The 24,114-nt window shown below is 40.0% G+C and overlaps 2 protein-coding genes across 2 annotated transcripts; both read left to right on the top strand.

The window, feature by feature from the left end:
- The first annotated feature begins 3,394 nt into the window (after positions 1 to 3,394).
- Positions 3,395 to 10,754, top strand: LOC129091810 (phytanoyl-CoA hydroxylase-interacting protein-like). The gene is made up of 6 exons (XM_054599506.1): positions 3,395 to 3,452; positions 7,248 to 7,444; positions 8,175 to 8,349; positions 8,708 to 8,825; positions 8,900 to 9,080; positions 10,342 to 10,754. Exons 1-6 carry the CDS (start codon positions 3,395 to 3,397, stop codon positions 10,714 to 10,716), a joined length of 1,104 nt encoding a protein of 367 aa, XP_054455481.1. The 3' UTR covers positions 10,717 to 10,754.
- Positions 10,755 to 12,746: 1,992 nt separating this feature from the next.
- On the top strand, positions 12,747 to 24,093 carry LOC129091809 (scavenger receptor cysteine-rich type 1 protein M130-like). Its single transcript, XM_054599503.1, has 13 exons — positions 12,747 to 12,792; positions 15,440 to 15,589; positions 16,783 to 16,902; positions 17,760 to 17,924; positions 18,384 to 18,530; positions 18,761 to 18,780; positions 20,074 to 20,422; positions 20,516 to 20,650; positions 21,316 to 21,444; positions 22,311 to 22,625; positions 22,719 to 22,997; positions 23,373 to 23,455; positions 23,558 to 24,093. The coding sequence occupies exons 1-13, from the start codon at positions 12,747 to 12,749 to the stop codon at positions 23,675 to 23,677; spliced, it is 2,058 nt and encodes a 685-aa protein (XP_054455478.1). The 3' UTR covers positions 23,678 to 24,093.
- The last annotated feature ends 21 nt before the right edge of the window (positions 24,094 to 24,114 follow it).

The raw sequence follows: 24,114 nt of genomic DNA, 5'->3' as shown, positions 1-24,114 counted from the left end.
GTACGCCAAAACAACCAGACACCAGAACAGCTTCTTTCCTCTGGCCGTCACTCTGATGAACCATCCATCAGTCATACAAGGGCAGAAAAAAATCAGTGTGCTATAATCCTGTGTATGTGTGTATATATATATATAAATCCTGAAGGAGAACCTGTCATATATATATATATTATTATATATATATATATATATATTCTAAATCCTGAAGGAGAACCTGTCTTTTTTTTTTTTTTTTTTTTTTTTTTTTTTTACATGAATGATTTGTATATGTTCTTACAAGTACATTGTTTGCATCATGCTATAAATATCAATAAGTTCTTGATCACTTTGTGTCTTTGTGTTTTTGCCTTTTCTCTTGGGAAGGTAACTGAGACTTTTGTGAGTTTTGAGGCACTGCTGACCTTTCAGGGTCATTTGTAAATGCTTTGTCCTCTCTTTAGATGAGGTCCCACGACATACTTAACTAACGACTAGAAAATACCTGAATTAATCATGAACTGAAGTATTAATGTGTTTATAAAGCATCTATTAACACAGTCCCTAATCATTAATGCATATCATAATCATAGGTATAAATGCGTGTTTAAATGTTATCTAAATAATTTCTTAATCATTAACTTTATAAATTATCTTAATTATCACGAACGACTCCTTAATTGTTTTTTTAATATACTGTATATAATACTTGGGGGGCGGATACATAATTTATAAAGTATGAAAACACCATCATAAAACACATAATAAACAAGCTTATTAATCAAGAAAAAAAAGTATAACTGTTTATGAATTGCATACTAATGAGTGTTAAAGTAGGAACAATGCTTTATTAATGATTAATTAAGTGTTTACTATAGCGGTCAGTTATTATAAAGTGATACCAAAGTATTAAGTTAGCTTTAATATGTATCATATTACCAGATGGCCACTTTGTGGTACTTTGACAACAATTCATCGTCTTCCTGTTTGCATCAGGCTCAATATGAATTCATCCACATACTGAGTTTACTTTTACTCTCACAGAAGCAGTAAGCCTTTTAGCATTAAGCGTTGAAGCAGAATGTGACACCAAGTCAATATTTGTACCTACTTGTACATGCATGGGTTCACTGCAAACAGGAGGTGCTAATAGATAATTCAACATACTTTTAATGGAGACTATTTGCATCAATGTTAACAAGTACAGACTACAACATATGTGGTTGTAGCCCAAAGTGTTTATTTCCTGAATCCACTGCAAAGTTGTACTTTATCTGTCAGAGCAAAATGAGAACTGTAGTTCAAAAACCATCAGTATGATTATTCTGGAAATCCACAAATATTAACTCAACTCACCTTTATTTATATATATATGTATATATATATATATATATATATATACATATATATACACCTTACATACAAACATGCAGCCTAAAGTGCTTAACTTAAAACAGACGAATAAATAAACAAAGTTTATAAAATAAATAAACAAATAAATACAGTTATGCAAGATTAAAAATTACAACAACTAAACAATAAAATGCAAAAAATCTAGAAATAAAAGTATATGGAATAAAATAAACACCAGGGATATAAAAGAAGAAGAAAAAAACACATTAATACAAGATTAAGAACTAAGGTTGTATTACTACAAATTAAAATGAATTAATATTAAGTGATGTCAAGCAACTATGTTTTAAAGGTTTAAATAGAATAAAATATATATATATAAAACTGACAGCCGTCAGTCAGATTAAAAGATTTAGAGTTGTGTGTGTGTGTGTGTGTGAGAGAGAGAGAGAGAGAGAGATAACAAATCCCCCACACGCACATTAACAAATTAAGGTTTCCGTGGTAACATAAATATGATCTGTCAGCTTCCTGTCACAGTGGAATCACATGATGTTGATGAGAAGATAGAAGGATGGAGGAGGACAAATAAACAAACACTTTTAGAAGTCATTGACCCCTCAGCAGACAAGCCAAAGAAAGTCAGAGCTCTTTAAATAACTCACAGTAAAATATTCAATATTGTAGAATATCTTATTATTGTTCCTCCTATTTATTCATATCAAATCAATTTACTTCATTAAGCCTTTATTAGTCCCACAATGGGGGAAATTACAATTCTCTGCATTTAACCCATCCCGGAGGAGCAGTGGGCTGCTAAGAAGCGCCCGGGGAGCAACTGGTGGTTAGGTGTCTCAAGGACACCTTTGCATGTTGACTGTAGAGGGGTTCGAACCACCAACCTTGTGGTTACGGGACAAGCGCTCTACCTCATGTGCCACAGCCGCCCCCAAACTTGAAGTTGATTAACAGAGGAGGGATGACATTTATGAGGATATATTGGCAGAATAGGGTCACAATATTCATGAATATTGTGATATACAAAAATATTTTTATTTTTTGTTGTCAAAATCAGAATCAGGTGCCAAAAATGAAGCTTGTCTTCAAGCTTTAAGTTATTGGGTCACATCAACGAGGATCCTCATATGTTCTTTATTCATCAATGAGTGAAACAACAACAATGCTGCTACAAAAAAATAATAAAGAAAAACAATGAGAATCTAAGAAATCAAATAGTGTGGAAGTCAAAATACAGTAATAAATATATATATGAAGTAAAACCAAATCAAATAAAAGGCTGCAGTTAAAACTGACTAGCTGTGATATTGACATCAAATCATGAATGTGTGTTTGTGAGCCGGACTCTGAAGTTAATCTCTTTATATAAGAGCTGCTTCAATTCACTGTCAGTCAGGCCTGTAATCCCCCCCCTCCCCCCCCTCTCCTTCCTCCCCCTCCTGCTGCTGACATGATGTTTTAATCCATACATGATGACAACACAACAACACTACAGAGAGAGGAGTACTCCATTATACCTGAGCAGGTAGTAAACAGAGTACCTGAACAGATAGTGAACAGAGTACCAGAGCAAGTAGTGAACAGAGTACCTGAACAGGTAGTAAACAAAGTACCAGAGCAAGTAGTGAACAGAGTACCTGAACAGGTAGTAAACAAAGTACCAGAGCAAGTAGTGAACAGAGTACCTGAACAGGTAGTAAACAAAGTACCAGAGCAAGTAGTGAACAAAGTACCTGAGCAGGTATTATACAAAGTACCTGAGCAGGTGGTGGACGTTAATCCACACATCCACTCTGTTGATAGATTATATTTGCTTTGAATCAAATTAATCACCCATGGTGTCAGAGAGAGAGAGAGAGAGAGAGAGAGAGAGAGAGAGAGAGAGAGAGAGAGAGAGAGAGAGAGAGAGAGAGAGAGAGAGAGAGAGAGAGAGAAGCAGTCAGACTAAATCATGAAGAAAACATCTGGAGCTTGGCAGCAGAACATTAGAACATTAGAAAGTTGACCTCATGAATTCTTCTTGTTCTCCTCTCTGGATGTGAATATGATGGATTCTCCTCACAGCAACCTGAACAGACCCAGTGTGGAGCTGAGCGACAGGGAAGGTCAGTCTGTGTGTGTGTGTGTGTCGTTCAGTATAATCTTCTTACTGTGATGTGTTCTGACTGAGAACCTCTGCATCATGTTGACGAATGTCAGTGAGGTTTTTAAAGCTCTCTGCTGCAGCACATCATTAACGGTGACAAGCTCATATGTGCCAAGACTCTTTGTAGTAGTTTTGTGTCTGTTTCGAGTAGTTTTATGTCTCTTTATAGTAATTTTGTGTCTCTTTATAGTAGTTTTGTCTCTTTTTGTAGTAGTTTTGTCTCTTTTTATAGTAGTTTTGTGTCTGTTTGTAGTAGTTTTGTATCTGTTTGTAGTAGTTTTGTCTCTTTGTAGTTGTTTTTGTGTCTCTTTGTATTTGTTTTGTTTCTCTCTGTGGTTTTATTGCATTTCTTTGTAGCTTTGAGTCTCTTGGTGACGCTTTGGCCTTTTTGTTGTTGTCTTAAGTCTCTTTTTGGTCATTTGGCATTGAAGGCAGTGAAGTACTGGAGTACTGTGTTTAATATTTGTGAATGTTACAGGACTTCTGAACGAGCTGGAGCCGTCGACGACAGTTTAAATAATCCTGTTTAAAGAACGTTACAGTGATCTCACCATGTAAACACCTATTTTATGTTCAACACAAAAATAAAAATGAAAATACTGAAAATAACTTTTTTTTAAAGCATGTTTCAGCAACAGCAAGTAACATTAATGTGTAACCACAACATGAGGAAATGAAGAAGTGCGTTTTGATTTGTTTAATGCTGCTGGTTTGTGTGACAGCTGACGTCTGGCTGCTCTGATTTGAATGTGGATGTAAATAAGACTAAGAGAGCAGAGCGAGTCTACCAGGTAAACATGAAGTCAGTCATCCTGAGCCTGTTTGTAGTTTAAGAAAAATGAAAGTAAGTTAAGGATTAAAAATTTTATCTGAAGAGTCTCCACAAGGATATTTTAAAAGGTTTAACAAACAATAAGCAGTTTGTGTACAGGACAGAGAGGATATTGTCTTTGATCCAATAATATTAAATATTGTTACTTTTGAAGACAGTTTTCTCCGTATACATGTATATTTTCCTGTATGGGATTATAGTTAATAGTTAGGTTATTGAAAAGTATTTGTATTACACGTGTACAGTACTCTGAAACACGGAGTTCTCCTGCATTTCTACATCGTTATTCTTACTTTTTTAGATTTAGTTTGTTTTCAGTAGTTTATATACAGTATTCATCCATATTTCAGAACAACAGTCTGTTAATAATATTACAGTAAATAATAATAAACTTGGTGAGAGACTGAAAGGACTCGAGGTGACGAGGTTTCTCACTTCTTTGAGGACTAAAGCTCTGAAAGCAGCTTCAGTCTGATGAATCTCAACTCACTGTGGCTAATTATCTTCACATGAGAGTGAATAGACGCTTCACCTCCTCCATTCACCAACAGGATGGAGGATGAGGAGGAGGAGGAGGATGAGGAGGAGGAGGAGGAGGAGGAGGAGGAGGAGGAGGAGGAGGAGGAGGGAGAAGTTTTTTAAGTTTAGATTTTCAGGGAAACTTTTAGTGCAGGAAAAGTATTTTTAAGTACTTAACCGTATAGTATTGATACTTTTACTGTAGCAAAATACTTTTATCACAGTGTGGTATTAGTATGCTCACACAAAAACATCAGATGAGTGGTAACAAGACATCACAGTTTGAAATCCTCTCAACAGCCTCCTTGTTCACAATCTATGAAGCCTTCTGTCCTCTGAGGGAGGAGGGGGAGGAAGAGGGGGAGGGAGGAAAGAGGACAGAGGAGGGGGGAGAGAGGGAGGCATTATTTTTGGTCCTCAGCGACAAAAGAGACCGACAATTTGTGTCCCCGTCCCAGATTGCATTGCGTGACTATTTGATTATGGACTCCATGAGGACTCAGTCAATGAACCTCGATGGGTTAATCCCTCACTAATAACACTCAGTGACATCATCTGTGACATCATCTGTTACATCATGTACTTTACTTTAGTACCTGATACTTCACTGACCAGATGTGATGATGATGAATGTTTGTGATAAACTGGAGGATGAAGTGTTCCTTTATGTGATGAATGTTTGTGATAAACTGAAGGATGAAGTGTTCCTTTATGTGTTGAATGTTTGTGATAAACTGAAGGATGAAGTGTTCCTTTATGTGTTGAATGTTTGTGATAAACTGAAGGATGAAGTGTTCCTTTATGTGTTGAATGTTTGTGATAAACTGAAGGATGAAGTGTTCCTTTATGTGATGAACGTTTGTGATAAACTGAAGGATGAAGTGTTCCTTTATGTGTTGAATGTTTGTGATAAACTGAAGGATGAAGTGTTCCTTTATGTGTTGAATGTTTGTGATAAACTGAAGGATGAAGTGTTCCTTTATGTGATGAATGTTTGTGATAAACTGAAGGATGAAGTGTTCCTTTAGGTGTTGACTGTGTGTGATAAACTGAAGAATAAAGTGTTCCTTTATGTGTTGAATATTTGTGATAAACTGAAGGATGAAGTGTTCCTTTATGTGTTGAGAAATTCTTCCTACTTCTTCAGCTATATAAAGTCTTTAAAAAGCCTCTTGGATCAGCTGGAAAATGCATCGTCAAAAAGCTGTTCTTTTTAGAGATACGTGGTTCTAACAGGAATAAATTATGATTTTATAGAACATGATGCATCGCTGTAGATTAAACCAGCCAACAGGATATTAAGGAGTAAACATGAAACATACACATTTACGCAGCAGAAACATCAGATATATTATATATATTATATTATTAGTCGACGCCAACATTGTCTTTTTGCAACCAGAAGTGACTCGAGAGGGTGAAGCTGTACAACTGAAAACTGAATAAGACATTTTTAGGACCAAAATGTTACAAAACACACTGTGAAAGACTTAACACTGTAAGATGAAAACATGGACAACTCCCAGACCGGACAACGCCGTGGTACCTTAATCAGTGTGTAAAGCATACGCCCTAAAGCATACCCTGCTTTATGGTCTATGTGACTCTAAATGGACCATAATTTACTAAATGAACATCATGCTGTATTGAAGAAGACTTGAAACTAGAGATTGAGAACATAAACTCATGTTTCCAATGTTTACTGAGGGAATAAATCAAGAGAGAAGTAGACTCATTTTCTCATAGACTTCTATACAACCAGAGGAGTCGCCCCCTGATGGCCAGTAGAGAGAATGCAGGTACTTCCTGGTAACTGATTGAAAAAAAACCAAGATGGCTACGGACAAATCGCAGAACTGGAGGCTTCAAAACATCAGTCCACAAACCAACGGGGGGTTTTACCTCATAACCATTCCCCATGTTCCCCCTTCAGATTCTCTCTGTTCTACCTCGAGTAGGTTTTCTCTGGTTTTTGGACTCAGCTTTGTTCCTTGGTTTGGATTTTTTGTCTCAGTCTGGATTTGTCAGGTCCGACCCCTCTTACCCTATTGACTGTGATCTAAACAGATACACAAACCCAAACGTGCTTTAATTTGTCAAATCATTCAACATCCGGCTTGTTGTGAAACACAGAAATGTTGAGAATTTAAGTCAAATGTCTCAAACTGAAACAGTTTATTCTTTATACCGAGATTAACCTAATTAATGTCACCATTTGAAACCGATTACACAGCTAATTATGAGTGATGGAACGTAAAAAAGTTCAGGTACTCAGGTATTTTACTGAAGTACTATGTTTAACATACTTTATTTGAGTATTTCCATCTTCTGCATCTTAATCCACTAATAAATTATGTATTATGAAAGCTCCACCCTTGAAGTGATGGACTGACTCTCTTCCAGCCACAGAGTCTGCAGACGGCAGCACCACGGACGTGGACGACCTGCCGGTTCCTCAGCAGATCCGGATCACGAACATCACCTGTGATTCGTTCAAGATCAGCTGGGACATGGACGGCAGAGGCAGAGAGAGGATCACCCACTACTTCATCGACCTCAACAAGAAGGAGAACAAGAGCTCCAACAAGTTCAAACACAAGGTTGGTGCTACAAAACGTCCGAATCAGTGAGTCACTGGTGACAGCCGAGGAAACCCACAAGGAGGTTTGGTGTCCAACTTCTGCCTCAGTAGCCCGAAAACCCTCCAGAAGAATGGAAACGCATGTTTTATTTAAACAATCGTCAAAACTACACCTTCTGCTCACCGTTAACTTGTCGTGATTGATTCATCTGAGACCAACAGTCATGTGAAAAACAATGTGTGAAACTTTGAGTGAACTTCAGGCTGTTGAACACAGAGCGGAGAGCAGAGGCTGGAGAAATGTGAATAGTTCAATATTTATAACACGTAACACATCCTTTTTATTCTCTAACATTGGTGACACTTGTGAACACTTGGAGATATGTTGTCCAGTGTTTTTCAATCTTTGCAAAATAATTTATCAAAGACATTCCACTTTTTTTTTTTTTCTACTCTGTGTTATTCTGCACTAAAGACATGTTTGAGTTCTCTCTACTTCTAGTCATGATTGTTTTACTTTTATATTAAAGTCAAAATCCATAACACAGAGAGAAAAATGTGACAGGAGCAAACCTCGCCCTGAAAAGGCTTTGTGGTTCAGAGGAAAAACAAAGCCGACCTCACAGTGTTGACCTTGACCTCCATCATGTTTTCCTTCATCTTAACTCTTTCAACTCTTCCCCCTCTGCAGTGGTTTAACGGCACCGACTGACAACTGAACATTTTTCTCCTGCATCTTTGTTTTCCAGGATGTACCGACGAAGCTGGTGGCGAAGGCGGTTCCCCTGCCTATGACTGTGAGAGGCCATTGGTTCCTGAGTCCTCGCACAGAGTACACCGTGTCCGTCCAGACAGCCGCCAAACGGCCGGACGGAGAGTACGCCGTCTCTCAGTGGAGCGAGAGCATCGAGCTCTGCACCGCAGGTCCGACTCTCTGGGTCTCCCTTTAAAAAGGGAATTATGACTATTATATTTTGTATTAATATTATGTTCCCCTTCTCTGAATTAAATCTTTTAATCTTTAATGAGGGGACAATTAAAAAGATCTTAATAATTCTTTTTAGACTATTTTATTGTAATCATCTTCATTCAGATCAAACCATTAATGTAGTATCATGTGAGTCCAATGGAAAAGCAAATCCTTGGTTGCTGTTGTTCTGTCTCACTCACGTGTGTGTGTGTGTGTGTGTGTGTGTGTGTGTGTGTGTGTGTGTGTGTGTGTGTGTGTGTGTGTGTGTGTGTGTGTGTGTGTGTGTGTGTGTGTGTGTGTGTGTGTGTGTAGATTACTCCACCGTCCATCTGAACCAGCTGCTGCAGAAAGCCGAGGCGATTGCCGGCAGGATGCTGCCGTTCACCGTCTTCTACAGAAACCAACAGAAGGACTACTTCCAACAGGCCAGGTGTGCATGTGTGTATGTGTGTGTGTGTCTGTCCTCTATCTGTCCAGCTTAACCCTGCTGTGTTTGGTCCACAGCCCGTCTTATCGCTCCAGAGACGCCCAGTGCCGCCGCATGCTGCCGTCCGTTAAAGACAACAGCGGCAGCCACGGGTCGCCCATCAGCGGCAAACTGGAGGGGGTGTTCTTCAGCTGCAACACGGAGTTCAACACTGGGAAACCCCCCCAGGACTCCCCATATGGACCCTACCGCTTCCAGGTAAAACCAGGTTTCTGGTTGCACAGGTGATAATGCTCTACTGGTTTCTGGTTGCACAGGTGATGTTGCTCTACTAGTTTCTGGTTGCACAGGTGATGTTGTTTCTGGTTGCACTGATGTTTCTGGTTGCACAGGTGATGTTGCTCTACTGGTTTCTGGTTGCACAGGTGATGTTGCTCTACTGGTTTCTGGTTGCACAGGTGATGTTGCTCTACTGGTTTCTGGTTGTACAGGTGATGTTGCTCTACTGGTTTCTGGTTGCACAGGTGATGTTGCTCAACTGGTTTCTGGTTGTACAGGTGATGTTGCTATACTGGTTTCTGGTTGCACAGGTGATGTTGCTCTACTGGTTTCTGGTTGCACAGGTGATGTTGCTCTACTGGTTTCTGGTTGCACAGGTGATGTTGCTCTACTGGTTTCTGGTTGCACAGGTGATGTTGCTCTACTGGTTTCTGGTTGCACAGGTGATGTTGCTCTACTGGTTTCTGGTTGCACAGGTGATGTTGCTCTACTGGTTTCTGGTTGCACAGGTGATGTTGCTCTACTGGTTTCTGGTTGTACAGGTGATGTTGCTCTACTGGTTTCTGGTTGCACAGGTGATGTTGCTCAACTGGTTTCTGGTTGTACAGGTGATGTTGCTCTACTGGTTTCTGGTTGCACAGGTGATGTTGCTCTACTGGTTTCTGGTTGCACAGGTGATGTTGCTCTACTGGTTTCTGGTTGCACAGGTGATGTTGCTCTACTGGTTTCTGGTTGCACAGGTGATGTTGCTCTACTAGTTTCTGGTTGCACAGGTGATGTTGCTCTACTGGTTTCTGGCTGAACAGGTGATGTTGCTCTACTGGTTTCTTGGTGTACCTCAAACCTTTAATTTTCACCCAGTTGTCAGTTTTTTTAAGAACATGGAGCTAAAACGCATTCTGATTCAACTGCAATGAATCCTGAAGGTCATAACATTCAGTCTGTGTTGATTCAACTGAAGGACAACAAATTTGATGGCAATGTCAATGTTTTGTCAGGTTTCGTATGGACGGTTCTCTGTTCTTGGGATTGTCTGCTTCTGTACGATTTTTATCTGTAACATTACTGATAGAGTCTAATCTAAAGTGATCCAATCCTATGAACCTGTTCTCAGCGGCCTCTGCCAGCTGAATCTAAAACTGTTCCCTGATCTGATCCTGAAATCTGACCTCTTAGCTCATGAATCAGTGTCAGAAGAGACAAAAGAAGTAACACGAACATTGCATTTGTTTCTGTACAGATCCAAGCAGACGTCCTCTTCAACCAGAACACCAACGTCTACTTTGGGGATTTCTACTGCATGTACACGTCCTACCACTACGTCATCCTGGTCCTGGCTCCTGACGGCTCCGACGGAGACGCCTTCTGTAAGGGGAGGCTACCGGCGCTGGACCGATCCAACAACTGCTTCCTGAGCTGCACTGAGGAAGACGACGGCTTGCTGTCTTTCCGTCACGCCCAGGACGTCATCCTGGAGGTGATCTACACAGAGCCGGTGGATCTGTCTTTAGGGAAAGTAGCACAGATCAGCGGGCAGCAGCTCATGAGTCAGTCCACCGTCAACGCCAAGAAAGACCCCAGCTGCAAGATCTGCAACATCAGCGTGGGACGTTAGCCGGATCTCTTAACCGCTAAAACAAGCTAATGACTAAATTTACCACCGACTCGTTATGTAACGACTAAGCTAACTAAGTGCTAACAATGCCTGTCTAGCTAGCAGGCAATTCATTTAACTAAACTAAACTAACCTTATTTAATGTATCGTCACTTTGTTATATCTTTAATTGGTTCTGGCATTATAAAGCATCTATCTTGGTCATTCAGGGTTTATAGAACCATAGTCACCTCCGCAAGGTTCTGTTCAGTTCAGTTTGTTGGTCAGCAGGATTACAGAAAAACTTCAGGCCCGATTTTATTGAAACTTGTTGGAGGGTTTCACATGGACCGAGGAAGAACCCATGACATTTTGGAGCTGATTTGGATCACTGGGCGGATATCAAAAAGTATTAATGGAGACGGGGAGATTGTACACCTCAGTGAGAGACTGTGTTGAGTTACAGACGTTATAGAACAGAGGTAGCCGGGTGAAGGAGACTTCTCTGAAAGCTGATTCATAGTTATATCGCTGCACTGGCAAGAACCGAGATGGACTGAAAGATGAGGACAGGATGCAAAGTTTTTTTAGTTGAAGATGCACGCTGAGTTTATTGCTGGGTTTCACACTAATGTAAGGACATTGATAGTCTTTGTTTTTCTTATTGTCAACAAATCACATTAATCACAAATAATGTGGTACTTTCTGACTTCCCTCAGCGTTGACAGAATTGGGCTGCTTGTTATTTCATTGTTTTGGACAATGCTAGAGTTTTGTCTGTGGGGATGAAACCCCTGTCAGTTTTTTACTCGCCCATCTCACTGATGACGTCAGAAACTCGTCTGTAGGAGCCACGTTGAAAACTAAATGATAGCATTAATATTGTTCAGAACAACAGAAAAACATGACAAAGAGTTTTTCTATCAGACTCTAAACTCTGAGGCAGACTGTTGCTCTTTAAGTGTCTCTGATGTCATTTCATATATATTAAATGGAAAACGGTGTTGCTGCTAAATGTCTGACAGAAACACACATTTTTCATATATATGTACATGTACACGTGTGTATATATACATATATGTATGTATACATGTGTGTACGTGTTTGTGTGTGTGTGTGTATATATATATATTATATGTGTGTGTAAATAAACACATAGTCTTTAAACCGTGAGAAACAACAATTTTACAGGGGAATGTACATTTTGGGGAGATTAATAGTCAAATACTTAAATTAGGTGATTAAGTGTTTTGCTAAATTATTTATTATAAAAATAGAGAATAAAGTTAAAATTATTTCTGGAATCAGTAACCATCTTAAAAGTTTGGGTTGTGTTTTAGATGTCAGTTCTTAGCAGTTTCACACAAACTATAATCTGATGGATCTAAAGAAGATATATCATCTCTCTTCTGTTAATCACGCTTCTTCTCCATGTTTTAGCTCCTCATCCGCTGAATGTGTTTTCTCTCTGACAGGAAGTGGTCAACAGTCACCAGTTTATCTGTTTCTGCAGAGATGCTGCAGCTCCTTTTCGGCCCTATACGGTTCTGAGCGTCGCCAGTCTATGAAGTAAAATTGTGCTCATAGACTCATAGACCTACTTTTGCTGCTGTAAAATGGTAGATAAATGGTTTTGACCGAAATTACGTGTTTCACCATCAGAATTTGATCAATTCGGTCTGATAACATTTAGAAAGTCAAGACAAGGCCACACATCTGAATTATTTATGCCCATTCAAGTTAATTTAGGGCCAAAAGGAAGAATCCTGGGTGCATGGTCTGCCAATAGAACCTGTGCCTGTACATATGCAAACAACTGAGGCAGGTGTAAATAACGAGGAAGACGACGAAAAAAGGTCAAAGTTGATATTTCCTAACCTGGTTAAATAAATTCAGTGAACTGAGCCTTTAATCTAAGGTTTGTAAGTGGCTTCACTTCTGAAAAACTGCTCATCAGATAACTGATAAGAAACAGGAAACTGAACATTTCATTAGCAGAGGAGCAGAAGAAGAGTCCGACAGACGGGAAGAGACAGGCGACCTACCTGGACATGGATCGCCTGCTGCTGCTGCTGCTGCTGCTGCTGTGGAGCTCAGGTAGGAGTCTGTTTTAATGATGAATGTGTGGAATGTGCAGAACCTCAGTGTAGAAATACTGATTTAAACTCTCAGTGATGCATTCAAAACCTCAGTGTAAAAATACTGAATTAAATTCACACTGCTGCATTCAAAACCTCACTGTAGAAATACAGAATTAAACTATGTATGTATGTGTTTCTGCCTTTCCACTAAACTTGCGAGACAGGTTATTAGTCAGAAAGGAATTGATTTGCTGGAAGGAGACTTTATTCTGTTCGTTTAACTAGATAGCTCAGAAGAGGTTAAATCAAAATTAGATCATGGGAGATTTAATATAATAATAATAATACATTTTATTTTTATAGCGCTTTAAAAGGTATTCAAAGGCACTTTACATGTTAAAAACAGAGACAAAAATACATTTAAAATGTAAAAAAGAGATGATATTTATAACAGTAGAAATTAACAACAAAACACAAAATATACTTTGAGCCAATATCACAGGTTAAAAGCAGATTTGAATAGATGAGTTTTAAGTGCAGTTTTGAAGGTGGCGAGTGACGGGGAATGTCTGAGGTGCTGGGGGAGAGAGTTTCATATAAAAATGATAGAGGAAAAAAAGTGAGTTACTATGCATACTGCTACATAGATTTTATTTTCATGTATATTTACTGTTTTATATACAATGAAAACATCGGTAAATCTTTTTTCGTCCAAAGAAACAGTTCATTACTATATGTGATTTCTATTTTAGTATTCTGCACCGTTCAACAACAAAAAACAAGTTTTAATGAGGTTCTTTAAAATTTTCTCACACAGAAATTATAAATGTCTGACACAAATGGTAAAACAAATGTAAAAGTCAGATTCTAACACAACTTTGACCATGTTGGTTTTATCTTTTCGAGGCAGTGGTAAACTGGTCACATAATTCCAGAGTCAGTTTATTCAGTCAACTGTGATTTTTGTGTTTGTTCAGTTCACAGCTCTGCTCCAATCAAAAATGCTGCTTTAAATTCATGTTTCCTCTCTGATTTTCTCCTCAGGACTCTGGGCTGAAGGACAATACAACTCAACAGGTTAACAGAGATAAAAAAAAGTGTTGGATAAGTCAACAAAGAGTCTGACTTTGACACAAAAGACAAATAATAATTCCTGTTGGTTTCTTTTTAGCAAAGCAGCAAAAGTTTTTTTAACCAAAACCATATTATTTCCGATGTAAATATCGACATATTTCATACAGTCAATGGTTTTTCCACAGTTGTCCAAGGAGAAAAATGGTGTTCCCTTGTAAAATGTTGTTTATGTAGTAAAAAGGCACTTTCTTACTGAATGTCCTTCAAAATTTAAATCAATATGAAATATAGTTATAGCAGAGATATAGAGCTGTGTGTCATCTGCATAGAGATATAACTGATTCCAATCCAGATAGAGAAGAATGGAAGCCAGGACTGAATCCTGTAGCAGAAACAATAAATACTTTTTCTTTTATTAACTTTTCATCTAGCTCCATCATCAGGTCAACATTTTAATGAATCCAGTACTTTAGTTTATAAACAAATACATGCAGAACTGATGACATTCCTATCAGCCTCAGCTGTACTTTGTCAGTAGTGCTAAATGGTAGCATGCTAACACGCTACTAAGATGGTGAACAAAAAACATTTAGTACCTGCTCAACATTAGCATGTTAGCATTGTTTTTATTATCATGTTAGCATGCTAACAATATTATGACTAAATGCCGCCTCAAAGGGCTGCTTACATGGCTGTTATGCCGTGTTCACACCAAAAGCAAAGCGAATATTCACGACGCGTCCTCTCGTCAGTTTACTTGCCGGTCCATTTGTGTTTATTCGCGCTAGACTCACTGGAGAGGGAAAGGAGCTTATCTCCATGGAAACCGTTGTCCACTAAGCCATTTATTTCCATCAACCATGCAAGAAATAACTACTATATCTGCTTCATACTTGTGGCAGTCCCAGATATCCCGGGAAACTAAACGCCGTCTTGTCTGGGTTCATAACATCACCCGGAGGCGCTCGGTGGATTTCGTCGAGCCATATTCACTGAATCCAGCAAGCCACACGTTGGCTGGTTTACTACAGCTGTATGAACAGAAAATAAACAATTTTACTGTCATTTAATTGCAATAAATGTACAAAAAGGGACGCCGAAATAACAACATAATGATGGTTGTTTGTAAAAAGTCAGAATTCATGTTTAGTCATGTTTAGTTTAATGTTAGTTCTCTCTGCAAGACAACAAAGAAATCACTTTTAAAATGCTTGTTTTCTGAACGGAGCTCGGATCAATTGGTGCTAGACTTTGCTTACATGACAGAATGAAAATAGGAGAATCTCAACGCTGATTGGCTTTTGCAACACAGCGTTGCGCAAATTTTTCGCGCAAATTTTTCGCCCCAGTTGAAATATTTCAACTTGCGTGAATGAGGCGAATGAGGCGAATTTCGCATTTTCACCTCATTCGCGCCGCCAGACTCAACCTTGCGTCTACTCGCGTATATTCGCGTCTGTGCATTGACTTTACATGTAAACTAAACGTATGAAAAATTCAGTTCGCTTTTGGTGTGACCACAGCATTAGTCTTACCTCTATATTTGTTGTTTTACATTTTGTTTCCCACAATTCTCTGTTTTCCTCCAGGTTCTCAGTGTGGAACCACAGCCCAGGCTGACATTGTGATATTGGTTGACGACTCCTCCAGCATCTCAACTATGTCCTTCAACGACATCAGGTCCTTTCTCACTGAAGTAGTCAGCGTCTTCGAAATCGGCCCAGACAGAATCCAGATTGGTAATATTTTTAATACTACTCATACTTCCTATGCTATGTTCATATTATTATCATAGTACTAATATCTCAAATCTTTACACCACAATGTGAAAATATTAAAATACTGGAACTGTATTCAAAATTTTAACCAAAGCAAAAGTTAAGAAGTAAAACAGCAAAAGCATGAAACGTTCAGTGTCAAAATATGTGTCAATGTATACATAGTATTGTAAAGTACCATAACTACTACTTCTGTCACAACTTCTATAACTACTACTACTGTCCCAATACTATAACTACTACTACTGTCCCCACTACTATAACTACTACTACTGTCCCCAATACTATAACTGCTACTATTGTCCCAACTACTACTGCTACTACTACTGCCCCTACTACTATATCTACTACTACTGCCCCCACTACTACTGCTACTACTACTGCCTCTACTACTATATCTACTACTACTGTCCCCACTACTATTATAACTACTACTTCTGTCCCAACTACTACTGCTACTACTTCTTTTTAATATTACTAGTAAAAGTTGTTTCTTACCAGTGTGATGCTAAAATGTGTTGCAGGAATACAGAAAAACTATACATGTATTTTACACAAAAAAACTATACAAACTGGTTCTGGTGCAAATTATTTGCGTTGCCGTGTTCCGTTTTCTTCAATGAGTTTCCTCCTCTGTAGCGCCGGTGTCCACTCCACACAACAACAACAACCTAACCAGAGATAGGACGTCTAATGGTGCAACGTTAACTACACAATGCATCAAATAATCAGACCAAAAATTTGATGCTAACGCAAGCTGTTTGTCGTACATTATCGAGTGTTAAGATGTTTGAAAGGCCCATTATTATGAAACACCAATAGTCAATAATACTGTCTCATTTGTTCAACAATTCGTTACCCTGAAAACTAACGCCCATTGTCCTGAAGGCCCATTGCTTCAAAAATACATTGCTATTAATTAAGCAGATTGACAGCAATATTTTCATGAGTGGTTAAACGTATTTTTGCAGAAAAGATTCCGCGAAATAGACATCCGTCCTTATAATTTTTCTTTGCACAAATAATCCACAGTTGTTTCCAAACATTTATAAGGACCAAGAAAATATGCTTCCACAAATTTCTATGCTACTTTCTCTGCAAAGATGAAAATGCTGGGCCAGCGTTTAACACGTTGTAAATGTTTTTTTCTGCAGGTCTGGTTCAGTACAGTGGTGACCCAAATACAAATTGGCACCTGAACACCCACCACACCAAACTTTCTCTGCTGGAGGATATAAATAGACTGCAACACAATGGAGGAGACACCATGACAGGTGATTCATCAGCATGATTTCCAATCCACCTCAGGTTCACACTGTGAGGGACTGTAGGACCAGAGACTCTGGTTGGATCCAGCAGAAAAAGAAGTAATGAATTTACTTTCAGTATTTGGGTCAATCCCTGGAGGAAACAGAAGCTGTTTGGGATCAGTATTTTGTATAAAAGAGTTAACCAATAAATAATCCTTTATTTTCCTAAGAGGATAGATTCATGATGACAGGAATGAACAGATAAATGATTAAAGGTATATACAATAAGTATGTACAATAAGAATGGGAATAGAAATAAAAAAGTAAAATTCTACAGGACAAAAAATATGTTGCAAAATATAGTATTATTAAATATTGATAGTATAATTCATTGTATATATTGAGCAAGGTGTGAATCCATCCCATCCGCAGAGTACTCAAGAAAACAACAATAAAAATATTATTTACAATTTATAAGAGACTTAATATAAAGTTGTAAAATAAATCTTTTCCTTTCACTGTTTTTGATATGATAATACTGCTTGCAGCGAAAGCAGAGTTACGATAAAATGAAATGGTGATAATATTATTGGTAGTATAATGTTATCATTATAGTATTATGATACAGTATGGTGAAATAATATAGTATAGTACTATGGTACAATATTTTGTACGTTATATTGTTGGACTATTAGGGATTAAAATAATTATAATGTTACAACACCGTTAATAAACGTAATGATGCAAGTGGCTCTCAACGCAATCTGAAGCTCCGTTTACTGAAATGCATGTTGGGAGTTGTAGTTAACTTCTCTCTTTCAAGGAGGAACTCAATTGCATATCTCTAATCCTTTTGATGCCTCTTTGTTACTGTCATACAGGACGTGCTTTGACACACATCCTCCATAACAACTTTAAACCCGAAGTGGGAATGCGAGAAAACTCCACAAAAATCGCTGTCTTGTTTACTGACGGCGATTCTCATGACAACACACTCCTCCCATCACAGAACCTGAAGAACGTCGGCATTGAGATCTACACTCTTGGTGATTGACTTTCAGTTTGGACAGCTAGAAAGCAGCACAGCCTGAATAAAGTTTTAGTGAGGATATGCTCTGAAATGCTGTAAAAATACAATACTTTAACACAAACGAGATTAATTGACATCAATATAAACTGAGTATGCTTTTCTATGTTTGTCATGATACAAATGTTAGGTAGCACATCACTTACGGGATACACATTACTACATTTGTTTTTATCAGTTAAAAAACAAAGACTGCCCTGAAGGGGAAAAAAAGAAGCTAAAACATGTGGCATGCTTTAGCAGATGGTCACCAGTAATGTAAACTACACATGTTTTATAGTTAATTAAATTAGAAATGCATCAGTATGGTCTGTCAAAGGTTTAGCTTAGGAGTTTTCTTTTTTTGCCAACAAAATCGTTTCATATGTTTAGGGTCTCATTTTGTCGGCACAGTACTAACACTACATTTTTCCCTCAGGTTATGATGATGCCAACACGAATGAGCTAAAGGTCATTGCCTCTGATCCAGATGACATTCACATGTACTTTATCAGAGAATTGTCATCTATCATGGACATCTACAACAAGATCACCACCAACATCTGTAACAGCGTTAAAAGCTTAGGTAGGCGAAGAGTGCATCATCATTAAACAATGATACATGTTAGCACCATATTGATCCAATGGTATCACAATCAATCTCAAGGTTTCAATGTTTTAAAAGCTGTTATAGTTTTGCGTTCTAACAGTCACATATCAGTGTCTTACAAGGAGCTTTAAGGTCCTGTTAGGGATTTTCTTGCAAAGCCTCTGCTACCAACTTCAACGGAAACACATTGCATTCACCATCCTCAGCTCTGGCACTTGTCCACCAGGTCTGTGTTCTAGGTTGTCTTTCTCTTGAAGGCCTCCTCCATCCGGTCTCCTCGGGGGACAGTTAATTCCAGCAGGACCATTTGCCTTTCTGGTTCAGACATCAAGACCAGTAATAGTGGTCCCTGTCTTGGTGTTTGGGAACTTTAGTTATCTGCCTCCTGTGTCAAACTTCAGCTGGCAGTCCAATCCATCCGAGGTCGAATAGGCTGGAGAGGATGTTGTTAACCTACGGTACCAGGAACCATTTAATTAGGACGAAGTATTCTTGCAGTCAATGGCTGGTTCCCATCAGGTCCACATGTCCTGCTGCCGCATTCCTAGGATCCTTCTGGCACATACCTTCTCCCTGGACCATGTGACCCTGTCTCATTCCGTTGGGCTCTCTCAACCAAATCCTGCCCATCCCAACGTTACTGTTCCAGCGATACTGCTCAGACATTGTAGTAGTCTCAGCCATTGACCAAGTGCCTGTTCTTCTGCTATACCCTTGTTTCCTAGAGGGTAAAGACTTAGAGGGGATCTAGATATCTTCCTTCAAAACTTTTCAGAAACTGTTTCCCTCTGCATTACTATCTGCATTCAGGCACGGATGTTGTCTCTGTTTAGTCATCAGTGAAAGCAAATTAGAATCAGAAGATCTCCTTTTTAAGTAATGCAGGTTCCCCACACTCACATTCCTCAACTTCACCCTTTAGTTTAACCGGCACTGACCTCTTCTGGTTCCATTCCTACCTCTTCAACACACATCAATTCATGTCTATCAATAACTGTAAATCGACCCCAGTTCTTGTTGCCCACGGTGTCCCTCAGGGTTCAATGCTTGGTCTCCTTCTCTTCATCCTCTACATGCTATCACTTGGACAGATGCAACCTTATTCCACCTCTGTAACATTGCACACCTCCGACCCTCACTGTCACTTACTGCTGCAGAAACACACATTGACGCATTTGTAAAATCTATACTTGACTACTGCACCACAAACAATGTACTTAATAAACTCCATTATGTACAGAACTCTGCTGCCTACCTACGGACCAGAACCTGATGAAGGAATCACATCAGCCCCAGTCCTCCAGGACCTCCACTAGCTCATGGTTAAACAAAGGATGAACTCACCACCTACAAGGCCCTCAACAACCTGTTTCTCCCCCAAGAGCTTTACTGATTGTTTTTTAGTTGAATAATACAGTCTATAAACTGTTTTTGAGTACTTTGAAAAGGGTTGTATAGATCTGATGTGCTATTATTATAGTTCTGGTTTTTATTCTTCATCATGTATCGTTTGTGTCAGTTGGGTTTTAATGTTCTCTTTCTGTCTGTCCCAGTGTTTGTCAGGCTGTTGAATGGGACCAGTGTGTGTTCAGGCAGACTGGAGGTGAAGTCCAACCAGTCCAACCAGTGGTGGTCCTCAGTGTGTGAAGATAACTTTGACCAGCAGGATGCAGAGGTGGTCTGTAGGGAGCTTGGCTGTGGGGCTCTTTCAGTCCTCCAGGGGGCGCTCTATGGAGAAGTGGCGGCTCCAATGTGGACCAAAGAGTTCCAGTGTGGAGGCCATGAGTCTGCTCTCCTGGACTGTAGAAGCTCAGGCTCAGATAGAAACACCTGCTCACCTGGCAAAGCTGTTGGACTCACCTGCTCAGGTAGAAGAGGAGCTGCAGCTTTGATCTGGTTAATTTCTGTTCTACTGAAACTCACTTTGTTCATTTACTGATGACTCTCTTGTTTCTGTTCAGAACCTGTCAGGTTGGTGGGAGGATCCAGTCGCTGTGCAGGAACACTGGAGGTGAAACAAGGAGACTGGAGACCAGTAGAATACTCTGACTGGACCCTGAAGAAAGCATCCGTAGTCTGTGAACAGCTGGACTGTGGCTCTGCTGTTTCAACAAGATTAAGAAATGAGTCCTTACACAAATCTGCATGGGAGATTAATTTTGACTGTATTCAGTCTGGTTCTGCCCTGAGGGAGTGTGTAACATCAGGTTCCTCTTCCTCCATCATGGAGCTCACCTGCTCAGGTAAGCCCATCAGTGACATCATCTATGGCAGTAATCTTTCCAGTATCGAAGCATTCCCCTGGAGGCCACCTTGCCACAAGTGGGATAAACTATGTTGTTAGCACCGTCTATGTGTGGGTATATTTCCTTAACATACTAGCTAATGGAATTAGATGAATTCATCTAAAGTCAGCAATCCACCTGATATGCAGCAGCAGGCTGAGATACTCAGATACACAGCAAATAACTAAAAATCCTGCTAAACTGACAAAGCTGTTGGACTCACCTGCTCAGGACAAGAGGAGCTGCAGCTTTGATCTGATTAATTTCTGTTCTACTGAAACTCACTTTGTTCTTTTACTGACGACTCTCTTGTTTCTGTTCAGAACCTGTCAGGTTGGTGGGAGGATCCAGTCGCTGTGCAGGAACACTGGAGGTGAAACGAGGAGACTGGAGACCAGTACATGGCTCTGACTGGACCCTGAATAAAGCATCTGTAGTCTGTAGAAAACTGGACTGTGGCTCTGCTGTTTCAACAGGATTAAGAAACAAGTCCTTACACAAATCTGCATGGGAGATCAGTGATAACTGTATTCTCTCTGGTTTCGACCGGAGGGTTTGTCTAACATCACGTTCCTCTTCCTCCATCCTGGAGATCACCTGCTCAGGTAAGCCCATCAGTGACATCATCAATGGCAGTAATCTGTGTCTCCTTACATGGTATCTGAACATAGAATATGTGCAGTGCTGATGTTTACCATCTAGGCTCTGAGCTGACAGCAGGCTCAGCACAGTAGAGAACGGGGAGGGACAATAAAAACATCCCAAAGAAACCACATTAGATAGAGAGGCTGATGTGGTCATGTGACCTTTCCACAGGAGACCACATGACACAACTGGGATGTACTATATTATAACCGGCTTCTATGTTTGGGCCGAGGTTCTCGCTGCTGTACTGTAATTCAAAGCACCTTTGACAACAAGGAAATACACTAGCTAATGAGATTAGATGGATGAATCTAAAGTCATCAGTCCTCCTGATTAACAGCAGCAGGCTAAAACTATGGGTATGCTTACAGCATGGACTTGAGCTGACACTTAATTGTGACGAGGAAATGTTTGGAACTTTTATACTCCGTGTGGCTTCCTCCTGGTTTCTTCTCGCGCCGAAACAATATTCTCCCAAACTGTAACAGGCAGTGTATCAAAAACCTACATCTACAGCATTGTTTCAGAACGGTTTCCAACGATCTGCATAGTCAGAAACTGTGGGATGTGCATGAACAGGTAAAACCCCGCTGCAAGGGACCCCTGAGAAGACCCTCGTCTGATGGTGTGACGTAACTTTGGCCATATGGTCACTCGCTAACCTCAAGGATCCGACAAGTATAGATCTGTTTAAAATGCTCAGCAGCAAATCATTAAGAATCCTTAAGTACCGGCTTAGAGATCTGTGAATCTGTCTCGTTCATCATATATACAGTCACAAATAAAGATCAGTATTGGAATTTGAGTTATCTCTGTCTCTCTCCAGACTCTGTCAGGCTGGTGAATGGGACCAGTCTGTGTTCAGGCAGACTGGAGGTGAAGTCCAACCGGTCCAGCCAGTGGTGGTCCTCAGTGTGTGAAGATGACTTTGACCAGCAGGATGCAGAGGTGGTCTGTAGGGAGCTTGGTTGTGGGGCTCCTTCAGTCCTCCAGGGGGCGCTCTATGGGGAAGTGAAGGCTCCAATGTGGACCAAAGAGTTCCAGTGTGGAGGCCATGAGTCTGCTCTCCTGGACTGTAGAAGCTCAGGCTCAGATAGAAACACCTGCTCACCTGGCAAAGCTGTTGGACTCACCTGCTCAGGTAGAAGAGGAGCTGCAGCTTTGATCTGGTTCATTTCTGTTCTACTGAAACTCACTTTGTTCTTTTACTGATGACTCTCTTGTTTCTGTTCAGAACCTGTCAGGTTGGTGGGAGGATCCAGTCGCTGTACTGGAACACTGGAGGTGAAACAAGGAGACTGGAAACCAGTTTATGGCTCTGACTGGACCCTGAAGGCAGCATCTGTAGTCTGTGAACAGCTGGAATGTAGCTCTCCTATTTCTGTAGGAAGGAGAGAGAACTTCAATAGATCTGCATGGAAGATCAATTTTAACTGTTTTCAGTCTGGTTCTGCCCTTAGGGAGTGTGTGGCATCAGGTTCCTCTTCCTCCATCCTGAAGTTCACCTGCTCAGGTAAGCCCATCAGTGACATCATCTATGACAGTAATGTACCAGTGTCTTCCTTCCTCTGGTTTGAACTCTGAAGTTATCCAGGACTATGTCATTCTGAAGGGAAGAGAAGTTGGCTTGTTCCTGGAAGCTTCAAACTGTGTAAATCTGCACCTTTAACACTTTTGGTTCTTTGTAAAGATGTTGATTGTGAACTCTTGTGTCATTTCAACCAGACGAGCTTTAAGGAGAGACTCAGAAGGCTTTAATTAATGCTTTCAAACCAGCTTCAGTTCACTTTATTTGGGATTTTAGGGATTTAACGTGACTGAAGTTTGGGGTTAATGGTAGCTGTTGTTCTCATGTGATCTAATGTGATGACTGAATGTGTTTCATCAGATCCAGCAGCTTTTTTCATCAGACTGGTCGTCCTGCCGCTGATTCTGCTGCTGTTCATCACGGTCTTCTATTTCACCCTCAAGGTACCGTCCACTTCTCTGTTGATTAGAGGCCTGGCTGAAACAAAGCCAACAGCTTGTGTGTAATGAACTGAAGAGATGAACTGTGCTGCCATGTCTCTCCAGGCCACCAGGGGGCAGAAGCCAGGCCCACAGGAGAGCATAGAGCTGGATCATTATAACCTTGATGCCAGCAGAGCTGAAGGAGGGCCGGCTGAAGCGGAAGGAGCCAAGGAACCAGAGTAGACCTCCAAAGAGCTCCACTCACATCCATATGCAGCGGCTCCCCAACTTTCCATCAACTCAGTCAAGGCTTTTAAATTGTTATGCTGATGTTCCCTTTAAACTACTAGTGAAATGAAGACAGGAAGATAGCTGAAGAACATCTTCTTTGGTTTAATCTCTCAGTCTGAAGTGATAATCCAAACATTGCAGCTCTGTATCGCTAGGAATTTATCCAAGTTTTATAATAATGCACCTCAAGATTTAAGTTGAGAGTGAATGTAGGAAGCAGTGAAACAGGTGAACCACATTAAACATTTTTATGTCTCTAAACATCTATTCTCCTCATCTCTTCAACTGCAGTAAACCCTGGTGATCTGGTCTGAGGTCTGCGTGAGGTGTTTAAGTGGCACTGTGTCGTGGTGTCACAGCTCACCTGTGAGGGAGTAATATTTACAATA

This window comes from Anoplopoma fimbria, chromosome 5, assembly GCF_027596085.1.
Source record: "Anoplopoma fimbria isolate UVic2021 breed Golden Eagle Sablefish chromosome 5, Afim_UVic_2022, whole genome shotgun sequence".
Classification (NCBI taxonomy): domain Eukaryota; kingdom Metazoa; phylum Chordata; class Actinopteri; order Perciformes; family Anoplopomatidae; genus Anoplopoma; species Anoplopoma fimbria.
Note: the sequence above shows the minus strand (reverse complement) of the source record. Positions and strands in the feature narration are given on the sequence as shown.

Bases quoted from the DNA above. Each gene is read 5' to 3' on its own strand.
- LOC129091810 (XM_054599506.1), top strand. From the start codon at position 3,395: ATGGATTCTCCTCACAGCAACCTGAACAGACCCAGTGTGGAGCTGAGC. The intron at 7,445-8,174 runs GTTGGTGCTACA...TTTGTTTTCCAG, and splicing joins CCAACAAGTTCAAACACAAG to GATGTACCGACGAAGCTGGT. The intron at 8,350-8,707 runs GTCCGACTCTCT...GTGTGTGTGTAG, and splicing joins CATCGAGCTCTGCACCGCAG to ATTACTCCACCGTCCATCTG.
- LOC129091809 (XM_054599503.1), top strand. From the start codon at position 12,747: ATGGATCGCCTGCTGCTGCTGCTGCTGCTGCTGCTGTGGAGCTCAG. The intron at 20,423-20,515 runs GTAGAAGAGGAG...GTTTCTGTTCAG, and splicing joins TGTTGGACTCACCTGCTCAG to AACCTGTCAGGTTGGTGGGA. The intron at 20,651-21,315 runs GCTCTGCTGTTT...CTGTTTCAACAG, and splicing joins CTGTGAACAGCTGGACTGTG to GATTAAGAAACAAGTCCTTA.